Here is a 17,932-nt window from a genome sequence, read left to right as displayed (position 1 = left end):
AAAAGCGCTCAAAGTGAAAGGCGCTATAAATGCAGTGTCCTCCATGGGGTTGTGTGGGTTATCCACTTCTTTGTCATCAGGCTCTGCAATCTATTTTTCCATTTCCCGTCACTCACCGAGCCATTAAAACCATACACCCCGCAGGCATGGACAGCATGATGGCCTAATCCTTCCATTCTCACAAAGACAAGATTAGCTGGGGGGTTAAACACTCTTGTTCCTCAAATGTTGTCCTTGTCAGCTTGCCAGGGGAAGCTCTTAATCTTGTGAAAGAACACAGACAAGCTGTCAGTGCATGAGCACAAAAGAGGTGCAACTTGGAGAGCAGGAGTGGGGGAGGATGGTGGAGGCCTAAAGAGCTGCAGAACTACGGTGCAAGTTTACTTTCCTAATCTTAACTTTCTTCTTGAGCTGGCCCATTTAAATGTGCCCAGCCTCTAAAGTATGAGACAAACGCTGAAATGAAAGACACACCCTGGAACACTCAACAACTGTAACTTACTGGAATCACCTTTACACCTGATTGCTCACTGTAGCCCAAGCCAGGGAGACATGTAAGGAGTTGTTCCTGCCGTAAGAAGCTAAAGAGAATCGCAAAGCACACATTTACAACTACAGAGTGTGCTGTGACCTTAAAGGGAACTGTAGCACACCTCATCTCCAAAAACTACTATGTCACAAAAGAGCCACTCACCCTGGGGAAACAGGCACCCTTGGTTTCTCAGATGTGAAGTGGACACCTTTTGTCCTCCCAGAACTAAGGGGCAGGCCATAAACATTCTGCATCCACTTCAAATGTTTATTAATTTCTAAATTCACTGATTCCATCCTTACTTTTTTTGAGAGTGTTCCTGCCTATGGGCCTTTCCAACTGCAGAATCCACAGGGAGTGCTTGAATATCTTTGGTGCCTGTCATGTCATGTCACAGCTCTGTCCACTAAGGACTCCCTTACCACCCCCTCACCCATCGGTCTGTGCTGCTATGCACAGGAAGTCTCTGCTTATTTCACCACCTCTTTCAACAGGACAGTTGTTCCAAAATGTATGCACCTGTCTGTGCTCAAATGAATAAGACTGAGAAGGCAGCTGCCCCCCAACTCTGGAAATCCAGTGGGCATCAGATTACAGCTGCCTGCCTGAACGGCCCCATATCTGAAGCCCATTTGGGGAAGCGGTAGAGCTTACTTATCAGTAGTAGAACGGTACAAAAAAAGTGCAGCTGCTGCCAAGAATATTTTAGGAAGCCCACCAGAGCCAACTAACACACAGCTGATGAAAAAGGGCTCACAGTGGTTACACCGTTTTTTTTCTCCCTTTCTTTCTCACTCTCTCTTGCAAACATGAAGGATCTTACCGCTCAAAGTGTCTCCTTGGGTCACACTGCATTTCACACAGAGCTCCATGCCCCCCATTCCATGGCAGCAACTGTCATCTTAGTTCTACAAGCTCCCAGATGAAAGACAAGAGCCACCAACCGGTAATAGACAAACAGACAGAGTGGTCCTGTGACTCACTGGAGTATCCGGCGGTGTCCGGTAACACACCCATATCCAGCACCAGCTCCCTCCCTTCACTCCACCTCACTCTTTCTTCCCCTGTATCCCCATATCCCAAACTCCTCCCTAATTCCCATTTTCTATAGATGCCCACCTTTTCTATTTCCTTTCTTACTCTCTCTTTTTATACTCTGATCTTCTTTTCTGTTGTACCCTTGGTATTTCCTAATTAGTAACATTTTGGAATCCTATCCTTCCCTCCCTCCCTCCCCTCTTACTGTATCCCAGTTTTTCATTTATTTTCCGGTTGTCACTCTTGCCTCTCTCCATGCCTGGCTTCAGTTTCTCATCATCTCTCTAGCATCACTGAGTTGATTCGATTGGAGAAGAACTGGCTAGAGCTCACAAACAATTAAATTTGCTTTCCACAGAGATGACACTGGTAAGATGATCCCACCTGAACACCACTTAGTCACAGCTCCTGCAAATGGTTCAGAATATTTCTAACTTGTGTGATTTTTGCTGACATCTCAACAGGTATGATTTAGATGAAGGGCACTATCTGAGAACTGCAGAATTTTGCTTTGTTCTATTTAACTCAGAAGTCAGATGTCGGATGTTGGAGCTGGGAGTGACGCCACACGTGAGTTGACCGCATTCCTGTAAAACCAATACAGATGTACCCAGGAAAACCTGTTGTTCTTGCTCTTTCGGAATACAAATAACTACTCAACAGGTTGATAACACATTACATGGTTTTTTGCACATCCAAACATGGTACCAACACGTCCAAAGACAGAAGTTGGACAGTACTGTGTGTGACTGATTTGAGTCACAGATAGACAGAAGTGCTAATGAACTATAATATTATAGCTTTTACTACTGTTGAAGCGCAGTGTAGCCATCTTGGAGTTTCAGATTGGGGTTGGTGAGGCTCTCCTGACATTTCCGAGTAAGAAATCCGACTAGTAGGGGTGTTCCAATTGAAATGTTCTACTTGGAACTCGGAAATTCTGACTTCCCAGTTCAAAGGGAACGCAATATTATCCCAAAGTTCCTGTAGAAGAATTCACAAGATAAAATCAGTCAAACTCCAATGGTCTGAAATAGCTTCTGACAGGCAAGAGACAAATTTTTTTGATGTGTCGAAATCCATGATACACAATGTTGGCAATAGGAAATGTGGCCTTGTATCATCATTTTGAATGGCATCACCACATAACTGAAATAAAACACAAAGGCACGCAAACAAGTCTTTTGATGAAAGCAGGGAATTAAAAAAATTGATTGAAAATGTAGAATGAAGGCATAATATGACAAACTGAGCGTACTTTGGCAGAACCATTATCTATCCTCTGTATAACTCTGTGAGGTTGTCAGTGCACAGTATACACATCAATGTACGTGAAACTTCAGGTTAAATATTTCACACACTGTGGGAGGAGAATGAGCATACCGGATGAGACAGGGAACAAACCATTATCTGGACAGGAGGCAGGTGTGATGACGCAGATGGATTGGCTGGTGAAACAAATAAATAACTTTGTACCCGGCCAGTGTAAGTTAACGGGATGCTGAGAGTCGGGAGTGGTTCCATCCCCCATATACCAGGTGGCAGTGGTCCTCGTATGGGAACCCAGTTGTGACACCCGCAGCGGGGCTTCGGAGATGGAGCCCAGAAGTGCAGCCCTGTTGGGGTCCCTGGGGATCGAGAGAGGGCATTGTCAGGGGAGGACCTCCCTACAGAGTCGGGAGGAGGCAGGTAACACTCAGCTGGAGATGAGAAGGAAGAAGAATTGTGAGAATTATTTGATTTATTGTATACTTGTCGCTTATAACTGGAAAGAGGAATGGGAAGTGGTGCCTGGAGAGAACAAAAAGTCTTTATTTTATTCTAATAATGTATGATGCTTTACGGTGTCTGAGGTTTGGGGCTCTCTGATGCCCCCTTGTGGTCACAATACACAATTAACTAAGTGAGTCACATCCTCAGAGAAGTATTGAAAATCACCACGTTGTTTCAAAAATGCACCACTGCAACCATAAGATTGTTTTCAAATCTAACTCTTTTGGGACTATCAAAGCACAAATCATCATGTTGGAACAGTTCTCATGATATACTCAAATGCTACTGGTAGCAGCAAGCAGCAGTTACTGATGTCAGAATGAGTGTTTGATATATCAATACACGTTTTACTGATAGTGATTCTGAAATAGAGGTAGATAACAGCAAGGAGGAATCATTCAGCAACAGGTCTTGTGTTGCTCTGAACAGCAGTTCAGTGCTTTAGCATAGTGGAGGGAGAAGCAGCCAAATTCCCATAACCTGCCTTTATGGTCTATCCCTGCTATGTCTGTACTCAGCGAGTGAGTGTTTCAACTGCAGGATATACTGTCACATCGAAGAAACCTCAACTTTATGTACAGTGTTGACATTCTTGTTTTTCTTAAAAGGAAACAGCATATTATAAGTTCTTCAAAGATGTAGTCTGGACATACAGCCAGTGGCTGACACCACCATTAAGGTGAATTAGGCATTCGCCTAGGGTGCAGATCATAAGGGAGGGGGAAAACCTAGCCGCGCGGGTTAGCTACTGAACAGTCAGTTGGCCTTGAGTGCCATTTTTCGATATCTGTTGTTTGCTTTCTGAAGTGGTCTATATTTGTATTTATCTATAAACCAATAATTACAAAATAAGAATAGAAAATAAAATGAGACAGAGTGAGAAAGGTATACATTCCCACTTCGTAATTCAGATGTCACAGCTAACTCTCACCATGTGCACAAAACATTTTAAGGACTTTGAGTCTCCATCTTCTATAATAATAATAATAATAATTCTTTACATTTCTATGCTTTCCGCGCAATCAGACGGTTTAGAATGTCTCATCCATCTGTTCGGAGTAGTTTTGTTTTTGGCGGGGGAAGCACAAACAACTGTATGTGTCGGGGCACATTGCAAAACAGACCTGCCAACAATTTCAGTTGAATATGACCTGGCTTCCTCACTGAATTTGAAGGATTTAGTGATAAAGGAAAGAAAATTTAAATTTCGATTATGTAATATCTGTGTAATTTTTGTGCAATAAATATGTCAACTTAAATTATTTTTTCCTTTTTCTATAATTTCAATTTAAAAAAAAAAAAACTTATTTGTAAAACAAGTTGCACTAATAAGCTTGGCTTAGGGTGCAAAATAACCTAGCACAGGCACTACACACAGTAGACTTATACAGCCCTTATTGTTAAGGGGTGCAGAGTACAGTGAAATTTTTACTGGGAATTTAAGAAAGTGGCCCCAGAGTTCCGGATGTTAATCTGCATACTTAATGCCAGAAGCCACATTTACATCTTACTAACAGCCTTCCATTTGTAAAATCTACAGTAACAATTAGTTTATTTTCTTTCATTCTGCAAACCTGTCACTTAGAGTTAACACGGAGCTTGTTCCAAAAACTGCCTTGAGGAAAATTTAACAAGCTGAAAGTGCTGAAGAAGCTGAACTATCAGACAGCTTCCACACTATACTTTAATAGTGAGAATGTGAAGGTTCATTATCTTCACTTTTCTGTCATTTTTCATTTTTTCAAAATTCCTAAAGTGTTCTCCCCTCTGACCCAAGTTTTACTGGGCCATAGACCATCCACTGATAAACAAGTAAAGGTGAGGGGGGGCTTCTTTTGCAAAGAACCTACCTTAGAACTTGAGTGGAAGCCTGATATTGACCCCGCACTCCTGTTGTGGTTTACCTACCTACTTCTCAGATATTCACCAACACACTTATTGTATTGTTCATGACCAATATCTGTAACTGACACAGGATCCACCTACACTGTAGGAACAACTCTTTCCAAAGACAGCAAGGAGTGGTGGGAGACCTAACACCGCCCCAGGCTACATGTTTCAAGGAATCTTAAGCTGGGACAACAACAAAGAACTAATTAATCCATTACCACTACTATGCAACAATCTGGACTTCTTACTCAATTACTAAACTTCCCAACCTTCTCATTCCTCTCTGGATCTATCTTCACTGTTAAGGATTAAAACAGGTCTATGGGCTTAACTAAGGTTAAAATGCTGGGTCAGGGTTGATAAAGTGCACTAACGTCTCCTCTCCCTCCTCTGCAGAACCTCAGAAGGGAAGACTGACCACCGCCTAACCAATTACCACTTCCCTCTCCAGACCATGCCCTCCTGCTGACCTCATTTCAGCTGGTGCCCTGTTGGACCATCCTCTTCCATTCCAACACCTATAAAAGCAATCACTTGCCTTCCCCAGTCAGTTCCATTCAGGACTCAGTCTTTTGAGACTACTCTACAGAGCTCATAACTTCTGACAATATATGGGGTGGATCTCCAAACCTTCTTCTTGTTTGTGTGTTCCAGGTGCAGATCCTGCCCTTGGTGCGGTCTGTGTCTGTCTGGGTTCTCCACTGTGCAGGCAAGAATAGCTTGCATCTCGGAGTTAGATGTATGTTTGTGTGTGTACACTGGGCCATTGACTGGTGCCCCATCCTGAGCTGGTTACTGCCTCTTCCTGACACTGACAGAATTGGCTTTTCTCCTCATCCTTATATATGGGTTTGGAAAATTAATGATCCTTGAGGATATTACCAACAGTTTCCAGAATTTCAAAAATAACTTAGGGAAACCATTCAAAATATCATTTCTGTGCTTCTTTGCTCTTTGTTACAGATATCCTTTGAAAGAGTTCATATAAAATACGGTTTGCTTGCTAGATGAAATCCATTAAAAAAAGAAAGGGGCTTTGGTTGTTTGTTAAGCTATTTATCCTTACATTTAATGCATTGATGCCTCTTGACAACTTTTTCCATTTGCTTCAAAAACACTGTCATACATGTGAGCCTTGTGGACAGCTGAAAGGCTCTGGTGATAGTAATTCCTCACCGAGCCACAGGGTGGAGCTGTTAACTAACAACTCTTCTCTTCCTTCAGCTGCAAATGGGATGACTGACAACCCTACCACCTCTGACATCACTTCCGGGGTCTATCCCCCTGGACCCGCCTCTTCGTGCCTTGCCCATACATACAGTAACCGGAAGTGCTGCCATCTTGGAGCAGTTGCTTTGAGACTCGCATCTGTGAAGACATTTTTTTAACCTTTCTCTACACGTTTATTTTTAATTATAGGGGATTTGCCTGCGGTTCCCCAGCTCTTTATCGTTGTTTGTGTTTTTCATTACAACACACATTTGACATTGGGCCACGTGAAATCGCTGAAAATGCTTTACTTTGTCTGGCTAGCTGCTCACACCTCACCACAGATCTGAGCTAAAGCTGCCCAGCACAGCAGTAGCAACCCTTAAAATAATTGTGAGCCTCTTGCTCAGGGCTGACCTGTACCCCCTGGCCCTGAACTGTTTATTCAGACTTTACTGTGAACTCTATTTTCTGCCCCTTGAGGAGTTTTTAAATGGGCCCTCTTTGGGACAGTATCTAATACTGCAATCCACACTATTTTTATACAACCCCCCCCCCCCCCCCCAGGTCTCGTTACAGATATGAACAATGGTTACTGTGTACTTTGCTCTAATTCTGCGGTCAAACTGCTTGTCCTTGCTCACGTTAGCCCTAGTACTACGGCTTCATGCAGAGCCTGCCTTTAATTTTAACAGTCACGCGTGCCAGAAGTCGGGTGCTAAAAGATGGTTATAGAATGGCGTAGAAGTAAAACTCTCAAAACTGACAGAGCTGGAGACTTGATTTGGCTGCCGGCGCTTCATGGTTGGAGGCTATACACAGCCGAAGATACACGGTATGGAACAACAGAGGATTTCATAAAGCTGAACTTATTGGACGTCATTTTTAAATGCATTTTAGAAAAGGTTAAGACATATTCTCAAAGGAAGCTGGCATTACTTTGTTGTTTTTTAAATTCTATATTGCATCATCAGGAATTTTAAAAAATGGTCACCTTTTTGTGCCTGTTGCTCACAATGGCTAATTGGCTCAAAGAGCCAGCAGTTCCCTGTCCATTACTGACTCTGTGTGTGTCTTTTGGCCCAGGCTTTCTATTGTCAGTTAGTCATGGGCGGCTTTGTGTCTGCCCCAGTGGGTAACTTCCTATTTCAGATTCAATCCCTGTAAGTCTCCGAGTGAAGCCCCTTATGGTAATACGTCCTTCAGGCAAGGCTGGGTGGCTTGGCACTGAAAAGGACAGGAGCCATGTTCTCAGTTTAAATCCCAGCTCATCCATGTAAATAACACCCTGAAAAGTGTTCTATTTGGGTACTCCACACTCTTGCAGTCTCACAGGCTGATTTAGGGCCTGTTGTGTATGTGACAAATAAAGAATCTCGAATCTTGCCTCAGTCTGAAGGCACAGATTTTCTTTAAACCCACTTTCTCCATTTTCACCACTTAATGGCGCTATTGCTACCAATGTGCAATTCATTTTGTTAATTGGATAAAAAATAAATAAATAAATAAAACACCAAGCAGATGGTTTTAGAAGGCAGCAGACAAGTAGAACCAGTTAGAGGCAATCCCTCTAGGGTCCTAGCGTGGATTATGCATCACAAGACCGTCCTGCTCTCCACTCAGCGAGCCATGTGTTCATTTTTCTTTTTTAACTCTCCCGTATGTTTGAAGTCCTGAAAGCTGACCTCCACAGCGACACATTAGAAGGTTGCTAATCCTGCCCTGAGGGTCACTCTCTGTTTGTTTTGCCGTTCCATTTTTATGCCGTGTGTCAGCGAGGAGACTAACCTCTCCTCCTGTGGGACGTGTAAACTATTCTTTAATCAATTGAGCTTGTTTAGAGAGCTGCCAGCTGCACTTTTTCCTTTCCTTTTTCTTAGGTTGCTCCTGTTGATCTTTGTGAAGTTTCTATATTTAGGCTTTTGGGAGTTTTAAGAGTTTTAAGTCCCCACTTTCAGCCCATGAGGGTAGGGCTCACTTTAAATTTTGCCCTTCACTTACGTCAGGTGGAAAATAAAATGGGAAAGATTATATTCCATCATAAATCTTTATTGAGGGACACATTCAGGAAGTTAGCCTAATCAGAGCATTGTTAGGCTCAGTAACAGTTAACCAAAAAGGGGCCATTTTAGCCACAGGTTAACTGGTGCACCAGAATTTGAAGCCCTATCCTAATCTGAGCCACCTTACTCCAACTGGCATGCACTGCAAACCGAAGCGGCACAATTCTATGATTTAGCCTAATGAGGATAGGATTATTCCAAAATCTGTCCTAACAAGACAAGCATATTTAGTGCCTGCCTAATCAGAGCAGCTGTATTCCATTGCTGTGCCACATTATTTGTGTGCCAGCCTAATTAGAGCCGCACTCTCCCACATCCCATTTTACCTGCTGCACTAGTATTTCGAGTCCTAGAGTAACAAGAGATAAAACAGTTCCAATCATCAGAGCAGCCATATTCCAACTGGAACACGTGGCATACTGGAGCAGCACTATTTTCTTTTATTTAGCCTAATGAGTGCAAGGTGATTCCAAAATCTGTCCTAACAAGAAAAGCACTACACTGTGTGTCCCGCTAATCAGAGTGGCACTATTCTGATGCTCAGTGTAATGGGAGCTGTGTTATTTTGGATGCCAGCCTAATTAGAGCAGAACTATACAGAGTCCCATGTTAATCAGAGAAGCACTATTCAAGCTCAGACCTAATCAGGGACAGTCATATTCAAACTTTGGCCTATCACGGCAGCACTAAATGCTCAATGACAGCAGCCTTATGTCAAGGCCCAACCGTCTGACAGTACAACCTCAGTATCTCACATTCCAGTCCAACTCCAGCAGCAGGATAATCCAAGTAGAGATATTTTTTAGTCCTATTACCTACTAATAAGGACCACAATTTTAGACCGCAGCATTATCAGCAGCATGTCCACTGGGAACCACAGTCTTACCTGCTGATGGACTCTTCTCATCTTCTCCTGCCTACAGGTGCCAAGACACAGGGGTACAGTCCCAGACTTCTAATTAGATGAAAAATCAAATCACCATATCTGTGTTGCTCAAATTGGGAAGCATGTCTACCTGATCAGGCTTTTAAGGAATTTCTAATATTTTTACAAGGTTTTGATCTTTTATTTTTTTCTGCAAACACAATCGTTCCATTTATTACTTGCAGAGGTATTGTCATTGTAACTGGGGTAAAGTTGGGTCTTGTTTAGAAAGCGGATGCCACTTGAGATGGCCTTTCCCTCGCCCAAACACTAACCTTAAGGTCAATAAAATAGGTCCCTGATGTTAAGTCACTATTTTAGGGCTAAAATGCTAACAGAAATGTGAAACTTACTTGCTTACTTACTTAATTATTGTGAAACAACCAAGTGGCGTCTGTGTGAAACAACCAAGTGGGGTCTGATTTCTGAACAAGAGCCGTAAAGTTCAATTGAAATGCACTGTGAACATGAGCACCGAAATAATATCCTTAAAATTAGAAATATTCTATTGTGAGTGTCAGACAGACTCGAGTGACATTTCACTCTCAGCCCCAAGCAAGTGAAGAAATTCCACATCAAAAGATTAACCAAGTGATGAGCCCACTTCTTGAATGCAGCTATACCGAGTCCAAATAGCCTCAGAGACCGATTTGACGGTTTTAATGTTTTCCTAAAATACATTTATCCTATTAGAAAAAGAAGCTTGCTCTTCCTCCAAAAAGGTGTTAAATTCATTCTCATTTGAAAATGTGACCGCCAGCACCAAAGTAAATGTCACACCCGACCGGGGGAGTTGGGGGCATCTAGTATCATCTAAACTGCAAGTATGCTTCTCGCTCAATGGCAGCAAAGTGAGAGATTTGAGAAGTAAGCAGCACAGAAGGAGCTTGTTAATAAAACCTGCTAATAGGGGAACAGCTGCTGATATTTGGCAGCCAAGACCCTGGTAAGAGCGTCTCTGCACCTCCAACGCTCAGGCACTAATGCTGTTGAAGCATACACATATATACGCATTAGGGACTTGTGAGTGTCACACACACACACTTTATGTCTGTGAATGTAGAAGTAAAGACATGAACTGGACTACTCATTCATGCACATTGATTCTTACATATGCTCACACATTCCGACATCATACACGTATATAATACAATTTGAATGCCAACTCCTAATCAAAGTCTGTGTCAAAAATCCACACTGACACATACAATCTGTGCTCCTACATCCACAAGGACACTGGCACACACTTGATTATCATAACTCCTGCCAAAGACAAAATGGAACTGCACAAAAAGAAGACTTTTGATGATTTTTTTTAAATCACTAACTTATTCTGTTCATTTGTCTCTAATATACATCACTCTGAGCTGTTGAAACATTTGTTTGATTCATTAATTAAAAATCTAATTTGGTTAATTCATGACCATTAGTTGAGGATATGCAATCTAGCAGTGAGCACTACAACAACAACAGCAACAATTTATATCTTGTATAGCCCGAAATCAAACAAGGAATGCCTCCATGGGCTTTAACAGGCCCTGTTTTTGACAGCCCCCAAGTCTTGCCCCAATAAAAACACAAGAAAAAAACCCTTATAAGAGAAAAAAAGTGCAGGAAATCTTGGGATAGGTGTGAAAAGTGGAGTGGCTGTCAAAAAATGGGGTAAATACAAAACAGAACACAACTCTACTGAACGGCTGATGAAAGATTATATGGTACATGTTGACTCCAATTGAAGATCTGGAGCACTGGGTGACACTCTCACCCATATAGTGCCAGTTCAGAGTCACCAGATGATCTAACCCGCAGGGCTTTAGGTTGTAGGAAGAAGCTCAAAGTATTCAGGAGAATCCTATGCATACATGGTAGGAACTAAGGGTGAACTCACACTGGCAATTCATTCTGTACCCGTGGATGTTTGTCTGCATGTAACCTGGCAAAGTCTAAGTCGTTTGACTAGTTTGATCGCTCTGTGCTGGGCCAACCGTACTGTGCCCTGGCACACTTGGAAGACGTCGGCCCAAGCACAGTTCAGTAGCATTCAGCAACAGCGTGATCGCTAAACGTGCAGAAGCACGGAAAACAGACATGACAGCAATGATGCAACAAGTCAGATAGTGCAATTCTCATTTCATTCAATATCTTTTGAGTTAAAAACAGGCTTTTATTTTCACCTTACACATGAATGTGAAATGTAATTGTCACGAAAAGTTGAAAATTCCTCCCTTAACATCATTTGTCACTGTAAAATCTTCTTGTATGTGCAGTATGATTAACAGCAAAGCGCCACGATGCACACTCAAAAGAGTAGGTAGAGCATTATCCTGCCCTACATGACCGTAAAACAACCACAAAATATATATATATATATATATATATAAATAAAGTCATTTTGACATGCATGCTGTCACTCCATGTTCGGATCGTGTTTTGGCTTTACACAAAATCATATGGTCATGATGAAAGCGTGCCCGTTAAGCGCAGTGTGAGTGCAGGCAAGGGGGGGTATAAGGAGGGGGGACAATCACGCTTGGGCATGTTATGGAACAAACGTGCCTAGTGTGAGAGCATCCTAAGTAAAGGACAGACATTCATAACAACAAACTTCAAGAGTTAGAACCACAAAAAAAACTCTTGTTACTATAAATTAAAGGAATGACAGGGAAAAAAGGAAAAGAAATGTGTATGATATTGTGAGGAACAAGGAGAGTGAGGTATGGCGTGTAATGGTGTTGCAAGGGGGGGAAACATGTATAATCAGTGTAACTGTGTAGACTGGAGAAATCACAACAGGTCTGATATTGAAATAAGGCAAAGCAAAAGGCAAACCACTGAGGCCATGTCCCAGTATGCATGGTTTTAAACGGCAAAGTCAGTAGTACTTAAAGGAGTCATTTTTCAGAGGTCACTCACCGCTAATCATAAAGGTAAACTTTAACAAGAATACAGTATAAATATAAAGGGTATGTATATTTCAATTCTGAATTGATATTACAGATCTAACTAGCAGTTTAATAGCAAAGATTCTTAATATGCTTCACTTGTCAAAAAAAGGCCCCATGAACTTCCCTACAACACTCACTTACTGAAAAGCCTACAGTAAATTAAACAGCTATTGTTTAAGAACAAACACTTCCCCAATGTTCATCCATACAACAAACAAGAACCTCCGCCCTTATATGCTGTCTTTAAATCTCTTCAAGATCAGACCCCGAGGTCCACCCTTCTGATTAAACAGCCCATTTCCTCCCATAAACTCAGCCCAGAGTCACAGGTGGAAATAACACAATCGCTGAGCTTTCAAATGCTCAGATGAATATCAAGCGTTCACCACACACTTGGAGTTTGTGATCCCTGCTCAGTGACATGCTTCTGATTTCACTCACCCTCCCCATTCACCAATTCCTTACCTCTCATTTAAATGTCAGGTCCTTAGCTGCCGCACGCCATGAGAGCTGTTAAATAAAAGAGCCGCCTGGAAAAGTTAACTGAGGCTTGTTACAATGGGTAGACTGGTGAACTGAGCCCACTTACTAATGTCTAAATCCAAGAGTATCACGAAAAAGAAATATAAGAAGTCTTCACTTTCCATGTGGTAAAGGACACGCTCACTTCTACCGTGGTCATCATTGTCATCAGCTCTTCTTTGCTCTATATAGCTTCAGGAATATACTAAATCTTCACCATCACTATCAGTCCCTCTAACTGTGTGTGGGATGAAGAGATCTGACGTTTTTGTGCTACACTTTACTTTTACCTTCATCATCATCATCTAAGCGGTGCCGCCGTAGTCTTTCTTCTTACCACTTGTGATCTGTGTGGCAAGGACAATAAAAACTCTTCCCTTTGTTTAAAACTAACGGCGGCTAAAATTAGGCTGCTGGTAAATCCATAACGAACTTGGCTCAGCCACACAGAAGGTGCCGCATAATTACTCAGTATGCTACTGTTAAGCCGCAGCGAGCTGATGAATGCTAAGGCCGCGACCTTTGACCCCTTCCATTTACAAGGGATGAAATCCCCAGATGTAGACCGGCCTTTCAACACAATATTATCTGAACGCTTAACTGACAGCTAGACATTCACCTGAGGGGCTCATTAGGCTGTGCTTAGGCGATTGATGCCCTGCACCTCTGCAGCTTCTGCCCAATCCTATGCTTCTGTGACTGACATCTGAATAATTGGACAAAACAAACCCCAGGCACACTTAGGCTGTCACAGTCCCTCGCACCCCTCCTCCTTTTTTGGAAAAATGAAATGAGGTGTGTAGGGAGCAAAGCCCAGTACAGCAGCAGCAGTGAAGTGCTGACTGGCTCATGTCATAGCAAACCATCGGGTGCTTGCTGGTGTTGATAAACGAATACATACCAGCTCTGGAAATAGTGCTTATATTACACTAGCAAGGAGCAGGCCTTGGACACTCTGTCAAGAAGCTGTCAGCTACCGACAGGTGAGTGGCAGACATCTGCAGGCAGGTGCAACCCCTCCAAAAATACAAACACTGCACAACACGGAATTTGTTCCAGCCACACACATTCCTCTGTACTTCCCATAGCCTAAAGAGAAGTTCACCACCCCACCCCACCCTACCTCTCTCTGCCATGGGGGTACAGCCTGGTGACCTTAAAGCCATTTACCACAGGAGCACTTTCACAGACACAGAAAGCAGGATGCACAGACACCATCAAATGGGACTTGCTTGCAAAGCCAAGTGCCATGGCTATTTTTAACGCTCTTAATTAAATCATCTTTCTGTACGGCACAGGATTCATCTACAGTATCTCTGTGGCCGAGTCCAAAGCCGAGGTGGGCTGCCTGAAGCTGCTACTGCAGGTGTGAGTGGCACACTGGTCTTTGTCAAGCATGTGCGTCAGAGGATCACCTTCTGGGCTCACCTAAGGTATGTGGTACCACCCTGGGACAAGAGGGGGGCACTGTTGCTAACAGTCTTGTCTCTTTTTTCTCCTCTCGGCCTTGAGAAACTTCCTCTTGAAAGCAATGGAGCCAAAGAAACCCTGCCCTTCTGGGTGGCCTGTATAAAGAAGGGACATTCCTAAAAGATGGCGTGTCAGTTCAGACCTGAAAAGCCACGAGAAAGGTCACACGAGCTATCTACAGAAACGGCAACATGCTGATCTTTATGGTGCCACTATGCTCTCCTTTTTGTTAAGGATTTATTTTACTTTGTGTGGCAGCGTATTAAACAGGGTTTTGCCCAGTTGGCAACCTAATTATTTTTGATCTAGTCTAGAGTCATCCCTTGTCCCACTACACCTTATACTAATATGGCCATATAAATGTACTCCCATGTACAACCGAGCCCTTCAAAAAGCTGAAGTTTCCACTGATTTATACTGTAGTTTTGTTTTTACTTAGGTCTCCTAACTCCTTTTACTATTCATTTACACATCCGCAGGTCTAATTCAGATATACAGACAACCAGTGACCACCTTGGCAGCTATGGGCATAAACACACACGTCGAAAAATTCTACTTATTATATTTTCAGTCATGCCTCCAATGCCATCAGCACCACTGAACATAACATGACTTGTGCTGTACATGCAGTCATAAAACTTAACCAGCTGGCCTTTCTACTTTTCAAGACAAAATGATCAGTGAAATTCATCTATATTAGTAATAGTTAGGTGTCATCTGGTCAATTTTCTGATTCTCAAAAAAAGGGGAAGTAAACACAATGCCCTCTAGCACTGGGTGCCCCCTCTTATAGTGTCATAAAAACAAAGGCCTCTTTGATGACTCCCACCCGCAGCATGCATAGGATTAAACGTCTATAAATATACAGTGCAGGCCCCCACTCTGACATGTTCTGATGTTGACACAAGTGGTAATACAATTTACAGATATTTGAACTGGGACAAACTCCTTTATCTCAAACACTAAATTATGGTTTGTGCACACGTCTCTTTGCTACGCCACTTGCACATATGGTGCTCACACAATTACAGCCCTACTTGTATAAATGCTCAGTCCTTCATACTACATTCACAAAATGAGCTCCCTTTACAGAACTATTAAGAACACACAAAATTCAATTAAAATTGATAAATTTAGCACACCAGTATGCACAAAGCGGTGCTCGACCACTAAAAACAAACAAGTACATATTACATGTGCAGAAGGCCCACAGAAGAATGACCACAACTGCAGGGTATGAGGAAAGCTTACATTAGCCAAAGTGACAGTTAACTGGAGAATTGACAGAAGCATTTGCAATTGACGAAGGTGTAATGCTAATTGTTACTTCAAAAATGAGTTAATCATCTAGAACATGGGAGCACAAATGGAAACTAACTATTTAAAAGGTTGTAACACACAAGCGATATGGAGACAACCTTAGGGCTCGCTTGGTGGTAATTACCCTCCAAACCAGGGGTTGGTGCTGTCATCTAATGCCTCTCTTCCACCTCCCTCAGCAAAATATAATTCATTGTAATGTATATTTTAACAGCAAAAAAGCTGTAGTGCAATTAATGAATAAAAATGATTAAAATCTATAAGTGCAGATATATCTACATTTAAGCAACATTTAATTGCCAATATCAATTAAATGATTGCGTGAGAAATATACATTTTTTTGTTGTTTGACAAAGGTTGAAAACTACCTTTTAAATGAAGACTTGTTTCAGATAGGTACATTACAGGAAAAAAATTAATATGACAACTCATAATTAAGGAGAAGCATTTTCTTTTCTTTTATGCCAGATGTATTATGGATACATATTTTTGTACACATTTTGTTAGTTAACGTATGTATTTCAAGGAAATTTTATTTATTTTATTATTTTTATGGTCACTGAACCATAAGCCTACAGAACTTCATTTTGATAATAAAAAACGAACAGTTAACACCTGTAGCCTATAGTTTAATTATAGAAATACAATTTTTTAATATAGGACATAAGACTTCTATGTGTCTGGTTATGCAGGAGATTAGTGTAAAAAAGTTTTTTAAAGGAAAAAAATCAGAATTGATATCAGAATCAGCCTATCAAGTAACATGAAATTGGTGATCGGTATTGGCATTAAAAAAACTTGATCGGAGCATCCTTAATACACTAATTCATTAAAATAATTTTAATTAAGAAAGAGCTATCCATGAAAGTGTTAAAAAATCATAAAGAAAGTCCTTATCAATTCCAATTTTTATTTTAATCTATTGCATTCGTTTAGCCCAGGCAGATTACCATTTCAGCAGCATCTCACACGACTGGTTCCTACACTTCCCCCTCAGCATTTGTACACAAAGTGGGGTCTGAGTCCACAGACAGCCATTTACAACAGAACAGGACAGAGCTGCACCCAACTGGCACCTGAAGGTCAAGCAAACACCTCCGTAGTCGCTCATTGTGGAAAGAATATGAGAAAGGGTTCTTTCAGCCATGTTACTTTATAGTTGCTGTTACTAGAACAGTGTGGTGTAGTGGGTAAAACTTTGGACTTCAAACCCCACTAGTGACACTGTTTGCCCATGAGCAAGTCACTTGACCTGTCTGTGCTCCACTTGGAAAACCAAAAGAAATCTAACCAATTGTATCATAAATACTAGGTAAAGGCACCGAATGTAAATGTATTCTTATGGTTTCCTCAAGGTAAAATTACATTTTTATTCTTTTGTCACCTTTTGAGAACTACTTATTTATACTGTATTTGGTGCATTCACCAACATTTTTTGTTCCTTTGTATCTGAAAGCGTGGCCCATAAAGGCAGCACACACAATAACAATTGTCTCCCTTTGCGGACACAGACGAGCTGCCTTTCAAACTCTACATGTTTGCTTTTCTGCTCCTAGATACTCTGTGTGAACAGGCCCAGAGACTGATGGGAAAGAAAGAAGTCTGCTGTTGTGGTGCCATCACTCTTTCAGAGGTGTGACAATGAAAAAGTATTGTGTGCTGTAAAAATGAAAGTAGGAAATCACACACAAAAAAAAAAAAAAAAAAAAAAAGAGTTTGACTCAGAGAGGCTGGAAAGGCATCACTTTGAGCTCACGTGGCACTCACGGCTTTTGTGTCATCTGCTTCTGCAAGTGTTTCTTTTTCTTTTTAACCTGCATGTTTCAAAAAGAAACTACCCAAATTAGCTCTCTGGTGATAACAAGCCTTCTTTAACTTGCTTTAATTGCAGGGCTAATTGATGTTGGTTGAACTTTCTCAATTTCCCTGCGTGATTAGGTTCAAAATTCTAATGGCTGGCATCTGTGGGCACTTTGGCAGAGTCTGTAATTACTGTTAACATTTAATAATTATTACTTAATTGGTGTGGCAACTGACTGAATTGGATCCAGATTGGAAAATAAGGACAGGCGGCATTGAGCTAACAGAACACACAATTACAGACAAAAATCCATTAATATGGCAACGAGAACTTTGATGGTCTGCATGTAGGAGGTGAGAAAGGCAAAAAATAAAGAGAAAAAATACTCTCCATCTGCTGGAGTTGTGTTTAATTAATATGAATGCAAGCACTTGGACAGTTTGT

At 41.6% G+C, this 17,932-nt stretch overlaps 1 protein-coding gene across 7 annotated transcripts in view; it reads right to left on the bottom strand.

Moving 5' to 3' along the window:
- auts2a (activator of transcription and developmental regulator AUTS2 a) overlaps positions 1-17,932 on the bottom strand; it is a 1,241,941-nt gene that overhangs the window by 73,434 nt on the left and 1,150,575 nt on the right. The window contains exon 1 of one of the 7 annotated variants that reach the window (XM_051930725.1): positions 1,356-1,895. The exons of the other annotated variants lie outside the window; for them this stretch is intronic. Coding sequence (XP_051786685.1) covers positions 1,356-1,413 — 58 coding nt within the window. The 5' untranslated portion in view covers positions 1,414-1,895. Of the gene's footprint in view, positions 1-1,355; positions 1,896-17,932 lie in introns of those variants that run through there. 7 annotated transcript variants of the gene reach the window in all.

Source organism: Erpetoichthys calabaricus, chromosome 8 (genome assembly GCF_900747795.2).
Source record: "Erpetoichthys calabaricus chromosome 8, fErpCal1.3, whole genome shotgun sequence".
Taxonomy (NCBI): domain Eukaryota; kingdom Metazoa; phylum Chordata; class Cladistia; order Polypteriformes; family Polypteridae; genus Erpetoichthys; species Erpetoichthys calabaricus.
The sequence above is the reverse complement of the archived record's forward strand: the minus strand, read 5'-3'. Positions and strand labels throughout refer to the sequence as shown.